The sequence below is a fragment of the Equus caballus genome, chromosome 22, assembly GCF_041296265.1.
Source record: "Equus caballus isolate H_3958 breed thoroughbred chromosome 22, TB-T2T, whole genome shotgun sequence".
NCBI lineage: Eukaryota > Metazoa > Chordata > Mammalia > Perissodactyla > Equidae > Equus > Equus caballus.
Window position 1 is genome coordinate 20388240 of NC_091705.1, and position 14422 is coordinate 20402661.

Below are 14422 nucleotides of genomic sequence, written 5' to 3' on the forward strand. Positions count from 1 at the left end.
AAAAAAAAAATATGTATATACAACTATGTACCGCGGGGCTTTGGGGAGAAAAAGGAAAATTAAAATCTTTAAAAAAAAAAAAAGAATAGACAGTTGTTAAATAAAGTTAAGTCCATTCCATTAAAAAAAGTTAAGTGGCCGGTGTTAAGCCCATAAATTTCAAAAAAGAAAAAAAAATTTTTACATGGCCAACTGTGGTAGATTAAAAATATGGCCACAGCAAAAGCAGGTCCTCCCATCAAGAGTTGAAGAGTTAATCTACCTCTTACTCATTGAATTTGGGCTTGGGCAGGTGACTTGCTTTGGCCAATGGGACATCAAGAAGCAACAAACAGGCAGAGGCTTGAAAAGTGTTAACACATTGAGGCTTGGCCTCTCTTGCTTCTGGGAGACCACCATATGAAGAAACCTTGGCCACGCTGCTGGAGGATGAGAGACCAAGTGGAGAGAGAGGCCCAGCTATACCATTCCTGCCGTCTGAGCTGAGACTCTGTTTGGGCCTGTGAGTGAGACCATCATAGTCAGCCCAAGCTGAGCTCTCCCAGGCCAGAACAACTGCCCATCTAACCCACAGAATTATGAGAAGTAAAAATCATCGTATTTTAAGCTGCTTAGTTTTGGAGTTATTACACAGCAGCAGAGTAAGCAAATAGGTACATTACACACTGTTGATAGGAATGTAAAATTGTATAATCTCTTTGGCGAGAAATTTGGCCATTCTGTTGCTAGAATTTCATCATTCAGTTATACTTGTACAAATGTGCAGAGATATATGTGGATATATATGTATGGGGTGTTTGTTTCAGGCAGAATTCTCAATTCCAAATAATAGAGCCTGCTCCAGCATGTTTAAATGGAAAGGGATTTAATACGGGACATTATAGCTTGTAGAGTCTCCAGGAGGGCCAGGCTGTATTGACTAGGCAGCCAGGAGCAATGCACAAACCTTGTGGGGCTGCCCTGGTAAGGGGGATATCTCATCCACTTCCTTCACCAGAAAGTGGAGTCTGCTTGCCCTACGTTTCCTCACTCACCCTGCTCACTGCCAGTGGGAGTCTTGCTGTATACCTGGTTGGTGGAATTTAGGTCACATACCTGCACCGGATTGCAAGAAAGGCTGGAAAAGGAGTTTTCTGTTGTTTACAAGAGGGATGGGCTTCCTAAGTCCAAGGCTAGGAAAGGTGTTTAAAAGGTACAAGGCAATCTGAAACATGACAAATGTACCCTGTCATGCTCAAAACAACACTGTTTATAGTATCAAAGAACTGGAAATAATGCAAATGTTCATTAGTAAGAGACTGGCTAAGTTTTGGGATATCTATATATTGGAATACTTTGCAGGCATTTAAAAAAAATCAAGTAGATTTTTATGTACTAACATGGAAAAATGTCCATAATATTTTGTGAAATGAGAAAAGCAAATTGCCAAAATAATACATATTTTTTTAAATGTTTATTTGCACATTTATAGGAACTATCTAGATGGGTACCTACCAAACTGTTAATAGTGGTTCCTTCTGGGAAATGGCCACTTCTTGGGGACAGGTATTGGATAAAATATCATTTGATGATATTTTATAGCATATATGTATATTGCTTTTTTTTAATGTAAGAGCTTTGTTAAAATATAATACACATACCATAAAATTCACTCTTTTAAAGTGTACATTTCAGGGGCTGGTCCTGTGGCCGAGTGGTTAAGTTCGCACACTCAGCTTTGGCGGCCTGGAGTTTCACTGGTTCGGATCCTGGGCGCAGACATGGCACCACTCATCGGGCCATGCTGAGGTGGCGTCCCACGTGCCACAACTAGAAGGATCCACAACTAAAATATCCAACTATGTAGTGAGGGGGTTTTGGGAGAAAAAACAGAAAAAACAAAAAAGATTGGCTACAGTTGTTAGCTCAGGTGCCAATCTTTGAAAAAAATAATAATAATAAAGTGTACAATTCAGTCATTCCCCATTCCTTCCTCCTCCCAACCCCTGGCAACTAGTAGTCTGCTTTCTGTTTCTGTGGATTTGCTTATTTTGGACATTTCATATAAATGAAATCATACAGTATGTGGCCTTTTGTGTCTGGCTTCTTTCACTAAGCATAATGTTTCCAGGGTTCATCCATGTTTTAGCATGTATTAGTACTTCATTCCTTTTATGACCAAATAATATTCCATTGTATGGATATATACCACATCATGTTTATCCATTCATCAGTTGATGGACATTTGAGTTGTTTACACCTTTTGGCTATTATAAATAATATTGCTATGAACTTTTGTGTATAAGTTTTCGTGTGGTCGTATGTTTGTGTTCTCTTGCGTGTATGCCTTGGAGTAGAACTACTGGGTCATATGGTAACTGTACATTTAACTTTTTGAAGAACTGCAAACTACTATCCAAAGCCTCTGCACAATGTCCATCCCCACCAGCAATGTATCAGGGTTCCAGTTTCTCCACATCTTCACCACTACTTGTTATTGTCTGTCTTTTTCACTTTAGCTATCCTAGTGTGGAGTGGTTTCTCTTTGTGGTTTTGATATGCATTTCTCTAATACTAATGATATTGAGCATCTTTTTTATTTGCCTCTTGGTCAATTGTATATCTTCTTTGGAGATGTGTGTATTCAAATCCTTTGCCCATTTTTAAATTGGGTTATTTGTCTTTTTTTTTTTTTTAAGGATTTTATTTTTTTTCCTTTTTCTCCCCAAAACCCCCCAGTACACAGTTGTATATTCTTCGTTGTGGGTCCTTCTAGTTGTGGCATGTTGGACGCTGCCTCAGCGTGGCTTGATGAGCAGTGCCATGTCTGTGCCCAGGACTCGAACCAACGAAACACTGGGCCGCCTACAGCAGAGTGCATGAACTTAACCACTTGGCCACGGGGCCAGCCCATGTCTTTTTTTTTTTTTTTTTTTTGAGTTGAAAGAGTTCTTCGTATATTCTGAATCCAAGAACTTTATCAGATACTTGGTTTGCACAAATTTTCTCCCGTGGGTTATCTTTTTGCATTCTTGATAGTATCCTTTGAATCACAAAAGTTTTTAATTTTAATGAGGTCCAATTTATTTTTTCTTTTGTTGCTTGTGTTTATGGTGTCAAGTCTAAGAAACCAGTGCCTAATCCAAGGTCATAAAGATTTACCTCTTTGTTTTTGTCTAAGCGTTTTTTGTTTTTTTTTTAAAGATAGGCACCTGAGCTAATAACTGTTGCCAATCTTTTTTTTTTTTATTCTTCCCCCCAAAACCCCCCAGTACATAGTTGTAGATTCTAGTTGTGAGTTCCTCTGGTTGTGCTATGTGGGACGCCACCTCAGCATGGCCTGATGAGCAGTGCCATGTCCGCACCCAGGATCTGAACGGGCTAAAACCCCAGGCCGCTGCAGCGGAGCACGCAAACTTAACCACTTGGCCACACCAGCCCCCCTTCTAAGTGTTTTGTAGTTTTAACTCTTACACTTAGGCCTGTGCTCCATTTTGAGTTAATTTTTGTATGTGATGTAAAGTAGGGGTCTAACTTCAGTATTTTGTATGTTGATATCCACTTGTCCCAGCACCATTTCTTGAAAAGACTTATTCTTTCCCGATTGAATTATGTTAACATCCTTGTCAAAAACCAGTTGACTATAAAGGTAAAGGTTCATTTCTAGACTCTGAGTTATATTCTAACGATATATATGTCTGTCCTTATGTGTGTAGCACAGGGTTTTGATTACTTTGTAGTAAGTTGTGAAATTGAGAAGTGAGAATCTTTCAGCTTTGTTCTTTTTCCAGATTGTTTTAACTATTCTCAGTCTCTTGCATTTCCATACAAATTTTAGGATAAGTTTGTCAGTTTCTGCAAAAAAGACAGCTGTGATTTTGATAGAGATTGCATTGATTTTATAGATCCGTTTGTGAAGCATTGCCTTCTTGAAAATAGTGTGTTCCAATCCACAAAAGATATATCTTTCCATTTAAGTCTTTAATTTCTTTCAACAATGTTTTGTAGTTTTCAGTGTACAAGTCTTTTGCTTCCTTTGTTTAATTTATTCCTGAGAATTTTATTATTTTTGATGTTATTATATAACATCAAATGTTATAATAAATCGAATTTATATAAATGGAATTGTTTTCTTAATTTCCTTTTTGGATTGTTCATTACAGTGTATAGACATGAAATTGATTTTTGTATGTTGATCTTACATCCTGCAATCTTGCTGAACTCATTTGTTAGTTCTGTTAGTTTTTTTGTGGAATCCTTAGGATTTTCTATATACAGGAGAATGTCATGAGTGAATACAGATAGTTTTACTATTTCCTTTCCAATCCAAATGCCCTTTTTTCCCTTGCCTAATTGCCCTTACTACTAAAATCTCTAGTATAATGTTCAGTAGAAGTAGCAAGAATAGACAACCCATCTTGTTCCTAATCTGAAGGGGAAAGCATCTATTCTTTAACCATTAAGTATGATGTTAGCTATGGATTGTGTATTAACTTTTATAAGAAAAGGTTTTTTTTTTAAAGATTTTATTTTTCCTTTTTCTCTCAAAGCCCCCCAGTACATAGTTGTATTTTTAGTTGTGGGTCCTTCTAGTTGTGGCATGTGGGATGCCGCCTCATCGTGGCTTGATGAGCGGTGCCATGTCCACACCCAGAATTCGAACTGGTGAAACCCTGGGCCACTGAAGCAGAGCGCACAAACTCAACCACTCAGCCACAGGGCTGGCCCCAGAAAAGATTTTTTGAGAATCAGTTTTTAACACTCTTAATTCAATGTTTTTGTAAAGTGGCTACCTTAGTAGAAGTAAAATTTGCATCATTGTTTCTAGCTCATGTTTTTTAAAAAATGGGGAGGAGTGGAGCATAGGAGGGCTTGTTTTTCCTTTCTGTGAGGTAAGGGTTAGTGTAGCTCATTTAATCTAGGAGGTGGGTTCTGTTTGCATTCAGGATAGGTCTATCTGAGATTTACCTGATACCTTTATTCTAGTGGGTTTTGTTCAGTGAGTATCTATTGAGTGTCTGCTGTGTGCCAGGACTGTTGTAATCATTGAGGGAGCAGCAAGGAACAAGTCAGCTCAGGTCTCTGCTTTTATGGTATCTACGTTTTCATAGATATGTCCGTAGGAATTCTGAGAGACTCACGTTTGGGGGTAGATTAGACCATATCATCAATTATTGATTGACTAGAATTTTATACAGATCAGGTACTTGGTTGGCACACTACAAAATACACGATACCATACCTATGTAAGGCTTAGGAATATATTATAATCACAAGTGTTTTTGTTATTCAGAGGAAGAGCTGGTCAGTAACTAGTATATCCATTATTTCCATGTTTGTTGGTGCAGAACTTGTCTGCTGTGTTTAAAACTCCTATGCCAAGCATTCGTCAATAATGTTACAGTTTAGTAGGGAGGAGAATATGTAGCAAAGTGAGCCAACATTTATTTTGTGCTATTTATCTGGCACTGTGATGCTTTCCCCTCTTAATCCTCAAAAACCCCCTTTTAAAGTAGGCATCGTTACCTTGTTTAACCATGAGAGAGATGCTGCTGAGAAAAGTTAAATCATTTTCTAAATGCCACACTGATGGTATGTAAACAGTTAATCATGACATAGGGTAGGAAGTGCCATAATAAAATATTAATGTAATTTTATAAGAATTATAAAGAAGCAATGATATCTCCTAGTTGGATTAGGAAAGAAGGCCAACATATGAATTTGAAGGATAGGGATGCCAAAGATGCCAAGATATGAGAAATTTCATTCCAGTTTCAGGGAATCATATATACATGCAAGTCCATGTGTTCTGAATATTTTCTTTGCAACTGCTGAAAATGAGCAGCTTAATGACCCCATCCCTCATTAGAGGTTTAAAGCATGAATGTGCAACTTGTGATTGGATAAGATGCCTTGAGGGGGGGTCTTTGCTCAACCTTGTCTGAGATACCTAGTATGAATTACTATGGGCTGCTATGAGAAAGTAAGCAGGGTGCTGAGAAGAGCCTTTAAGAGCATGTACTCTTTTTTTTTTACTTTCCCCTAAATGTATTATTTTTTATTTTTTTCAAATATTTTATTGAGATCATAATGGTTTATAACATTGTGTACTTTCAAGTATACATTATTATTAATCAATTTCTGTATAGCCTGCATCATGCTCACCACCAGCAGTGTAATTTTTTTCCATCACCATACCTATGTGCCCCTTTATCCCTTTCGCCCACCCCAGCTCTCTTCCCCTCTGATAACCACTGATCTGTTCTCTTTATCCATGTGTTTGTTTATCTTCCACAAATGAGTGAAATCATGCAGTATTTGTCTTTCTCTGTCTGGCTTATTTCACTTAACATCATACTCTCAAGGTCCATCCATGTTTTGCAAACGGGACAATTTTGTCATTTTTTTATAGCTGAGTAGTATTCCATTGTATATATATACCACGTCTTTTTTATCCATTCATCTGTACAAGGGCACTGGGTTGCTTCCACGTCTTGGCTGTTGTGAGTAATGCTGCAGTGAACATAGGGGTATGTAAATCTCTTTGGATTGTTGATTTCAAGTTCTTTGGATAAATACCCAGTAGTGGGATGGCTGGATTGTATGGTATTTTTATTTTTAATTTTTTGAGAATTCTCCATACTGTTTTCCATAGTGGCTGCACCAGTTGCATTCCCACCCGCAGTGTATGAGAGTTCCATGTTCTCCACATCCTCTCCAACATTTGTTATTTTTTGTCTTGGTAATTATACCCATTCTGATAGGTATAAGGCGATATCTCATTGTAGTTTTGATTTGCGTTTCCCTAATGATTAGTGACATTGAACATCCTTTCTTTTTTTTTTTTTTCCAAGGAAGATGAACCCTGAGCTAACATCTGCCAGTCCTCCTCTTTTTGCTGAGGAAGACTGGCCCTGAGCTAACATTCGTGCCCATCTTCCTCTACTTTATATGTGGGACACCTACCACAGCATGGCTTGCCACGTGGTGCCATGTCCACACCCAGGATCCGAACCAGCGAACCCTGGGCCGCTGAAGCGGATTGTGCACACTTAACCGCTGTGCCACCAGGCCGGCCCCTGAACATCTTTTCATGTGCCTATTTGCCATCTGTATATCTTCTTTGGAAAAGTGTCTGTTCATATCCTCTGCCCATTTTTTGATCGGGTTGTTTTTTTGTTGTTGAGTTGTGTGAGTTCTTTATATATTTTCGATATTAACCCTTTGTTGGATATATGATTTGCAAATATTTTCTCCCAGTTGGTGAGTTATCTTTTCATTTTGTTCATGGTTTCCTTTGCCTTGCACAAGCTTTTTAGTCTGATGTAGTCCCATTTCTTTATTTTTTCTTTTCTTTCCCTTGCCCAAGTAGACATAGTATTCGAAAAGATGCTGCTAAGACCAATGTCGTAGAGTGTACTGCCTATATTTTCTTTTAGGAGTTTTTGGTTTCACGTCTTACCTTCAAGTGTTTAATCCATTTTGAGTTAATTTTTGTGTATGGTCTAAGATAATGGTCTACTTTCATTCTTTTGCATGTTACTGTCCAGTTTTCCTAACACCATTTGTTGAAGAGACTTTCCTTTCTCCATTGTGTGTTCTCGGCTCCTTTGTGGAAGATTGACTGTGCATAGATGTGTGGGTTTTTTCCTGGGCTTTCAATGCTGTTCCATTGATCTGTATGTCTCTTTTTGTGCCAGTACAATGCTGTTTTGGTTACTGTAGCTTTGTAGTATATTTTGAAGTCAGGAATTGTGATGCCTCCATCTTTGTTCTTTTTTCTCAGGATTGCTTTGGCTATTTTGAGGTATTTTGTTGTTCCATATAAATTTTAGGATTCTTTGTTCTATTTCCATGAAGAATGTCCTTGGGATTCTGATTGGGATTGCATTGACTCTGTAGATTGCTTTAGGCAATATGGACATTTTAACTATGTTTATTCTTCCAAGCTGTGAGCATGAAATATCTTTCCATCTCTTTATATCTTCTTCAGTTTCTTTCAATAATGTCTTATAGTTTTCTGTGTCTAAGTCTTTCACCTCTTTGGCTAAATTTATTCCTGGATATTTTATTCTTTTTGTTGCAATTGTAAATGGGATTGTATTCTTGACTTCTCTTTCTGCTAGCTCATTATTAGTGCATAGAAATGCAACTGATTTTTGTAAGTTGATTTTGTACCCTGTGACTTTGCTGTAGTTGTTATTTCTAATAATTTTCCAATGGATTCTTTAGGGTTTTCTATATATAGAATCATGTCATGTGCAAACAGCAGGAGTTTCACTTCTTCTTTTCCACTTTGGATTCCTTTTATTTCTTTTTCTTACCTAATTGCTCTAGCCACAACCTCCAGTACTATGTTGAATAGGAGTGGCGAGAGTGGGCACCCTTGTCTTGTTACTGTTCTCAGAGGGATGGCTTTTAGTTTTTCACTGTTATGTATGATGTTGGCTGTGGGTTTGTCATATGGTCTTTATTGTGTTGGGGTACTTCCCTTCTGTACCCATTTTATTGAGAGTTTTTATCATAAATGGATAAAATTTTAGGAGTTGTAAAGCACTGAGAGTCAGATCTTGTCAAATGCTTTCTCTGCATCTCTTGTGAAGATCATGTGATTTTTATACCTCATTTTGTTAATGTGGTATATCATGTTGCTTGATTTGCAGATGTTGATTAGGGCATGTATTCTTAGGTCACAGGCACTTCATGGGGACAGACACTTTCTAAGAATGTATTTGCTGTGTGGCAGGCCATTCATTGGACTATGAATGCAGTGAATCAATGAGTTCTCTTCTTGGGAGACTCTCGCATGGATGTCTCTTCCCGTGTTCCAGGGCTCTTGATCTTGCTCAGAGCATTTGGGTATTCCTCTTTAAGAGTTCTTCAGAAACGATGAGGGAGTCAGGCAAGAGAATTAGATCCATAGCCCAAAGTAATATTCATCCAGCTGACTCGTCCACCAAATTTGGTTCCAAATGGTATGTGTCTGGCTGTTTTCAGAGATCAAAGAGAAGGATGAAGACATACTGCCACCAAGGTAATTTCAGGAGAGAAATTTCCCCAGTGTTTTGAACAGCATTAATACCTGCCACCTAGACCAGAAACAGTTCAGAAGTATGGCTTCAGCAAGCATCTCACTTATAGGGGAAGAAAACACAGGAGTTCTGTGGTACCAAACAGACCTGTGTCCCTGCTTTAGCCTTCCCACTTTGTAGCTTTATGTGAGGCCTTGGTCAAAGTGCTTAGACTGCTTAGACTGCTTAGCCATCAAAAACCCACTCTCCTCAGCTTTTCAGTACCCAAGACACAGGGTAGATACGAGGACAGAACAAAATCGTATATGTGAACTGCTTGCATGGTGCCCAGCCCATAGTAGGAACTCGGGTAAAAGGCAGCTGTTCTCATCTGTGTTAGCTTTCTTCCCTGAGAAGAGCACTGTGATGTTTTAGGAGTTGTAAAGCACTGAGAGTCTAAGTTTTTCTCTGGAGCTTACTACAGAGCTACAGTTGTTAACTAACTCACACTGTGGATCAGTCACCCTCACCTGCTTCAGTTCTGATTTAATCAGTCGGTTTCCTGCTTTTCGTTCACTGTTAGTGCTCAGAATGGGATCAAAGAGGAACCAGGATTCTAGTGTGCACATGAAGGCAAGCCTGGCAACTTTGGTACTGAAGGCCCCTAGCAGAGTTAGGTGAATGTAACTCTTCCCATTTTCCCTTGAAATTTCTCCTTTACTATTAGGACAGTATCTTTTTCAGAAACAAGAAGACCAGCTCTCTTTCTCTGTTTCACATAGTCTAGAGAACTGGCCCTGCCCTCAGTATCCCCTCTTCGACATTCAACCAAGAGCTGGCCTCGTAGGGACATCCATGGGGTTCTCGCTTAGGGAGCTTTGGTTGAAAGCTGTGAGAACCTTTCGCGTAACCGTGGCTAACCTTAATGCTCAGTGCTGCCTGCCACTTGCCCCATCTAGTAAGTCATCTTGAGTGTCAGTGATATTCACATTTTTGTGGGAAATATTTGATGACAACTCTGACATTAATGACTTTAACATATTTCTCTCTTTTTTTCCCCCTAGATTTCTCTTTCCTAAATGTCTTGACCAGTGTTCACAAGGTAAGCAATATGCTTTACTTCCTGCTTGCATGCCTTTCAAATTCTGTTTAAATGCAGTAGACTTTTCTTCATGCCCCTACCTATCATTTTGAAATCTAAAACAAAATTAGCCCAGGGGCATCTTTGACATCTTTTACTTTTATCATATTTGATAGGCAGATTTCTTGCAGAGTTTATCTCTTAACGATGATAAATTGCCATGGAAATACCCCTCCTGAGCTGGGCTTGGCCTTCCAACTAATATCAATGGACTGAATAGGTATTCCCTGCCTCTGGATCAACCAGGTTATTTCTCCTGTCCCGTGAGTGCAGAGTATGACCCAGTAGGACCTTCTCTTTTAACCTCCCCCTACATACACTGGAATTTTCCACACCTCCTTAATAACGTTTAGAAAAATCCACCCATTCTGTAGGTTACAATCAGCCTTGCGTTGTCCTACCATCTGGCAACCCTGGAAGCAGCACTTTTTAGATATACTACCTATAGTGCCTGGAGACCCAGAATAAATTCTAAATTTCCTACAGTCGTGATAAAATGCTCATTGTTTTCAGAAGACCTGTGATCTGGGCTTCCTGAGCCAGCCAAGCAAGTAGAAATCAGACAGAAGAAAATAACTTGTTGTCCCCAGCACAGTTTTGTCCTGCTGGTCCCATTGCCAGTCTGCAGGGAGCGGAGACGACAGAGCATACCAGAGCTGTTGTCTTGGGAAACAGCTGAGCTGGGTGCTGTGCAGGGCAGGAGGCCGGGTCACTGGAGGGAGGAATGTGTGTGTTGGACTGCTGCACCAGGGAGTCTCAGGTCCAGCTTTTAGAGGCCCCTGTTGCTTTCCAGGCACTGTACCCCAGCAGCAGAGTGGAATGGAGGTTGGCTGGGTCCACCCGCAGTATCCACTCCAGGTAGATTAAGGAGATTTTATGGAAGTTGGGTCAGTAGGATCTGGTAACAGACTAGATGTGGAGCATGAGTTGGAAAAGGAGGTATCTAGGATGACTCCTAGGATTCTAGCTTGGGAGATTGGGAAGGTTGGTGGTGCCTGTCCTTGAAATAGAAAGCATAGGAGAAACCAAAGGTCCAGTAGATAACCAAGGAGAGCTGTCTGGTCCTCAGATACATGTTTGGAAGTCCTAGTCAAAGCCAAGAGTGTGGGCTATAGTTAGCCCCTGTCCACCACATGATTATTATCACCCTAGTGCTCCTTGGCACTTTCTCCCTCAGTGCCCCTCTGCTTTTTTTGCACACAAAGGACAGATGATTGGGCTGCCCTGGCAGAGAACCTTGGGGAAGGACTCTGTCTTCACTGCCCATGAACCTGGGCCAATATTACAAGAGGAAAGCCCTTTTAGGCCAAGACAGACTGTGTTCTCTCTGGCACTTGGTAGGCATATTTTGTTAATACTGCCTCCCAACTCAGCATTCAAAGGCAACTTGTGTCAAATTCTGTGCTTGTATAAAGCTATGGATGTGATCAGATGTGGGCAGATTGACCTTGAGACCATATCTGCTGTTTTCTGAACTCCAAGGGGCTTGTGGAATGACAGTGCGTAGATAAATATCTTCCCCTTGCTTCTGGGCCTAGGGGACCCTATGGACTGGTCTGACCTGTCTCACCATAGGCATGGGCTGTCTAGGGAGGAAGGAGAGAAAAGGCAAGTATTTTTTTTCTCCTCAGAGATTTGGTGGCTCACTTAGAGGTGGGATCTGCCACCAGTAGACAAACACTTCATGTTTCGAGGGAGTATATGCCTCCCTTTGCTCCTATTTATGAATCAGGCTCCCTGATTCATTGCTTTTACAATAAAGGGGATTGTTTTACATTGATAAAAGGACTGTTTTGCAGCCTCAAGATGATGTGTATTAAAGAAATCCAAGGGTTAGGAAATAATCTCAGCAAGCAAGTCTCATTATGGTACTGGCTTGAAAGTGGAGTGGAGATATTTTACTACCGTGCCCTGCTTTTAGAAGTATCTATAGATAGGTAAAAGAAGTGAACTATTGTTTTCTCCTGGGCTGCTGGAAGCCTTTAGCCTAGACTGGGATGATCAGATAGACCTCAGAGATGTTTCTCCATTCTTGGGAATGGGCCAAGCCAGGCTGCCTGCTCACTCACAGCCAGACTGGTGAGACCTTGACCAAATCTGGGTATCCACTCCTTGATACAAAGCAGAAGGAAGCTTCTGGCCCAAACAAGATGAAACCACCCTCCATGACCTCTTCACGCTGTGCTCCAGATAACTGCTGTACCTGCCTCACAGATGGCATTTCCTCTTGGCGGGTGGCAGTTTGCATAGCTGGCCAAAGGAATGCTGAGGGTAATCCTTTTGCTTGTTTCCCTATAAAGCAAAGCCCATTTTTTTATGTCCAATTCCTGACCTAGAATCCCAAGACCACAAGATTTGTCTGCATGGTACTTTTGAGGCAGACAGGACTTTGGGCAGGGTATCTGTCAGAGACCTGGACCCCAGCCTTTTCCTGAGCAGGCCAGGCCTGTGCTTGTGACCCTGGTACACGCTGCTCAGGTTGGCATGTTTGCACTAGTGTGGCTCTCCACTTTCTTTTGCCCAAGAAGATACTAAACGGAGTCCTAGGACCTTTAGAGGTCTTCACTCAGCCTTTCCAGGCTCCTCACTGTAAGATCTACCACAGCTATTCTTATCCTCCACCCCTAGGAATCTCATGGGCCTCTTGCAGGATCTGGTTCCCATATCTCCCATCTCCAGAATGTTCTGAGCCTTCTAGAATCCTGGCCTCTTCCCTACGTGCCTCATTCTGGGTCTGGCCTCCTAACCTTGCCTCACTCAGCTTCCAGAGGCCCTAGTCACTTCCTGTGGCTGCACCAGGGCATAGGGTTCTGGCATTAGGCTCACCAGGCTATCCTCACTGCCTCCTTGCAGCCTCTGGAGTGACCTTTCTAACTAGGAATGAGGGCACAGTCACCACCGGTATCACCTTCATTAGGAGGCTTCCCCAACACTCTGGCCAAGGTTGGTCCATCTTAATGTTAAAGCTTCTGAACAGAAAAGGCATGTGAGGAAGCTTTTTAAAATAGAATAAACTAAGCACTGACATATTCTCCATTTGAATTCCTAAGTCATGTGCTGTTACCACAGTTAGGCCATACGTGGAGACCTTGAAGACAGAGATTTTGAGTGTGGAGAAGCTCTTAAGAAAACGTGATTCTGAATATTCCCATGTACTTGTATATGCATAGACTATCTGAGGAAGCATACCCAAAATCTATCAGTGGTTGCCTCTTGGGAGGAGAACTTGGGCTCAGGGTGCCAAAGGAGGCGGGAGGAAGAAACTTTGTACTGAATACCCTTTTGTACCTTATGAATTTTGTAGCAAAAATGTGTATATACCTATAAGTCTTAGAAACCTTTTCAGATGGCTTTCTGATGACTGGGATTTGTTCAGACTTGTAAGTGGGAGAAATTCTGGCGTGTGGGTGCCCACAGCTTAGCTGCTTGGGCAGCTACCTCAGAGGTCAGGTTGTGTGCATCTTTTATTACACTTGGTTCATTTGTTCATTTATTTGGCAAATCTTTATCCTGTGCCTGCTCTAACCCAGTCCTTTGGGATTAAGGAACACTTCCGGAAGAGGTGCTCTTTGAATTGTCTGCGCCCTAAAGGAGGAACTGATCCAACAAAAAGGAGAGAAAAGATAGTTCCAGGCAGAATAAACATCAGGATTGAAGGCCTGACAGTAACCGGAGCATGCCCAGGGCACTAAGGAAGTACAGCCAAGAAGTCTAGATATTAGTCTAACAGCAATGGGAATGCATTGAAATCTTTTAAGTAGGGAAGTGATGTGATTGGATTGATGTTTTTGAAAGATTACTCTGACTACAGTATGAAGAATGAATTGTAGTAAAGGAGAGAATGAGCAGTGACCTAGGGAAGAGAGTAGTGGTCTAAACAGGCAAACGGTAGCAGGAATTGAGAGTGGACGATGCATCCCAAGAACTGCTCAGCACTCCCCAGGCCTGAAGGAGAACTCAGGTACCTCCACGGCCTGGGTTTGGGGAACTGGACAGTTGGTGTGTGCTTTTTATCAAGTGAGCGGAGGAGGAGGCGGAGCTGCACTCACCACTTGGATTTAGGGAAAGCCTTTGAGGAAAGTCACCCTTGAATCCTTGGAGGTCTCTCAAGCACTGTGCAGGGCCAGATGGGCCACATGTGCCTAAGGTTGACTTGCTAGCTGAGTACTAACAGATAGCTGAGAAGAGTAGGGCCCGCCACTCAGAACCTAGGAACCGATAGATTCCAAAACAGTTCATAAACACTTAGGAAGCAGATTCTCTGCTCAGCAAGTGAGCTCTAATTCCTGAC

General features: G+C 41.1%; 1 protein-coding gene across 6 annotated transcripts in view; it reads left to right on the forward strand.

Annotated features, from left to right (window-relative positions):
* Positions 1–14422, forward strand: part of DNAAF9 (dynein axonemal assembly factor 9) — a 163090-nt gene that overhangs the window by 128678 nt on the left and 19990 nt on the right. For all 6 annotated transcript variants that reach the window (XM_070247774.1, XM_070247772.1, XM_070247773.1 and 3 more), the window contains one exon: positions 10055–10092. In XM_070247774.1, coding sequence (XP_070103875.1) covers positions 10055–10092 — 38 coding nt within the window. The remainder of the gene's footprint in view (positions 1–10054; positions 10093–14422) is intronic.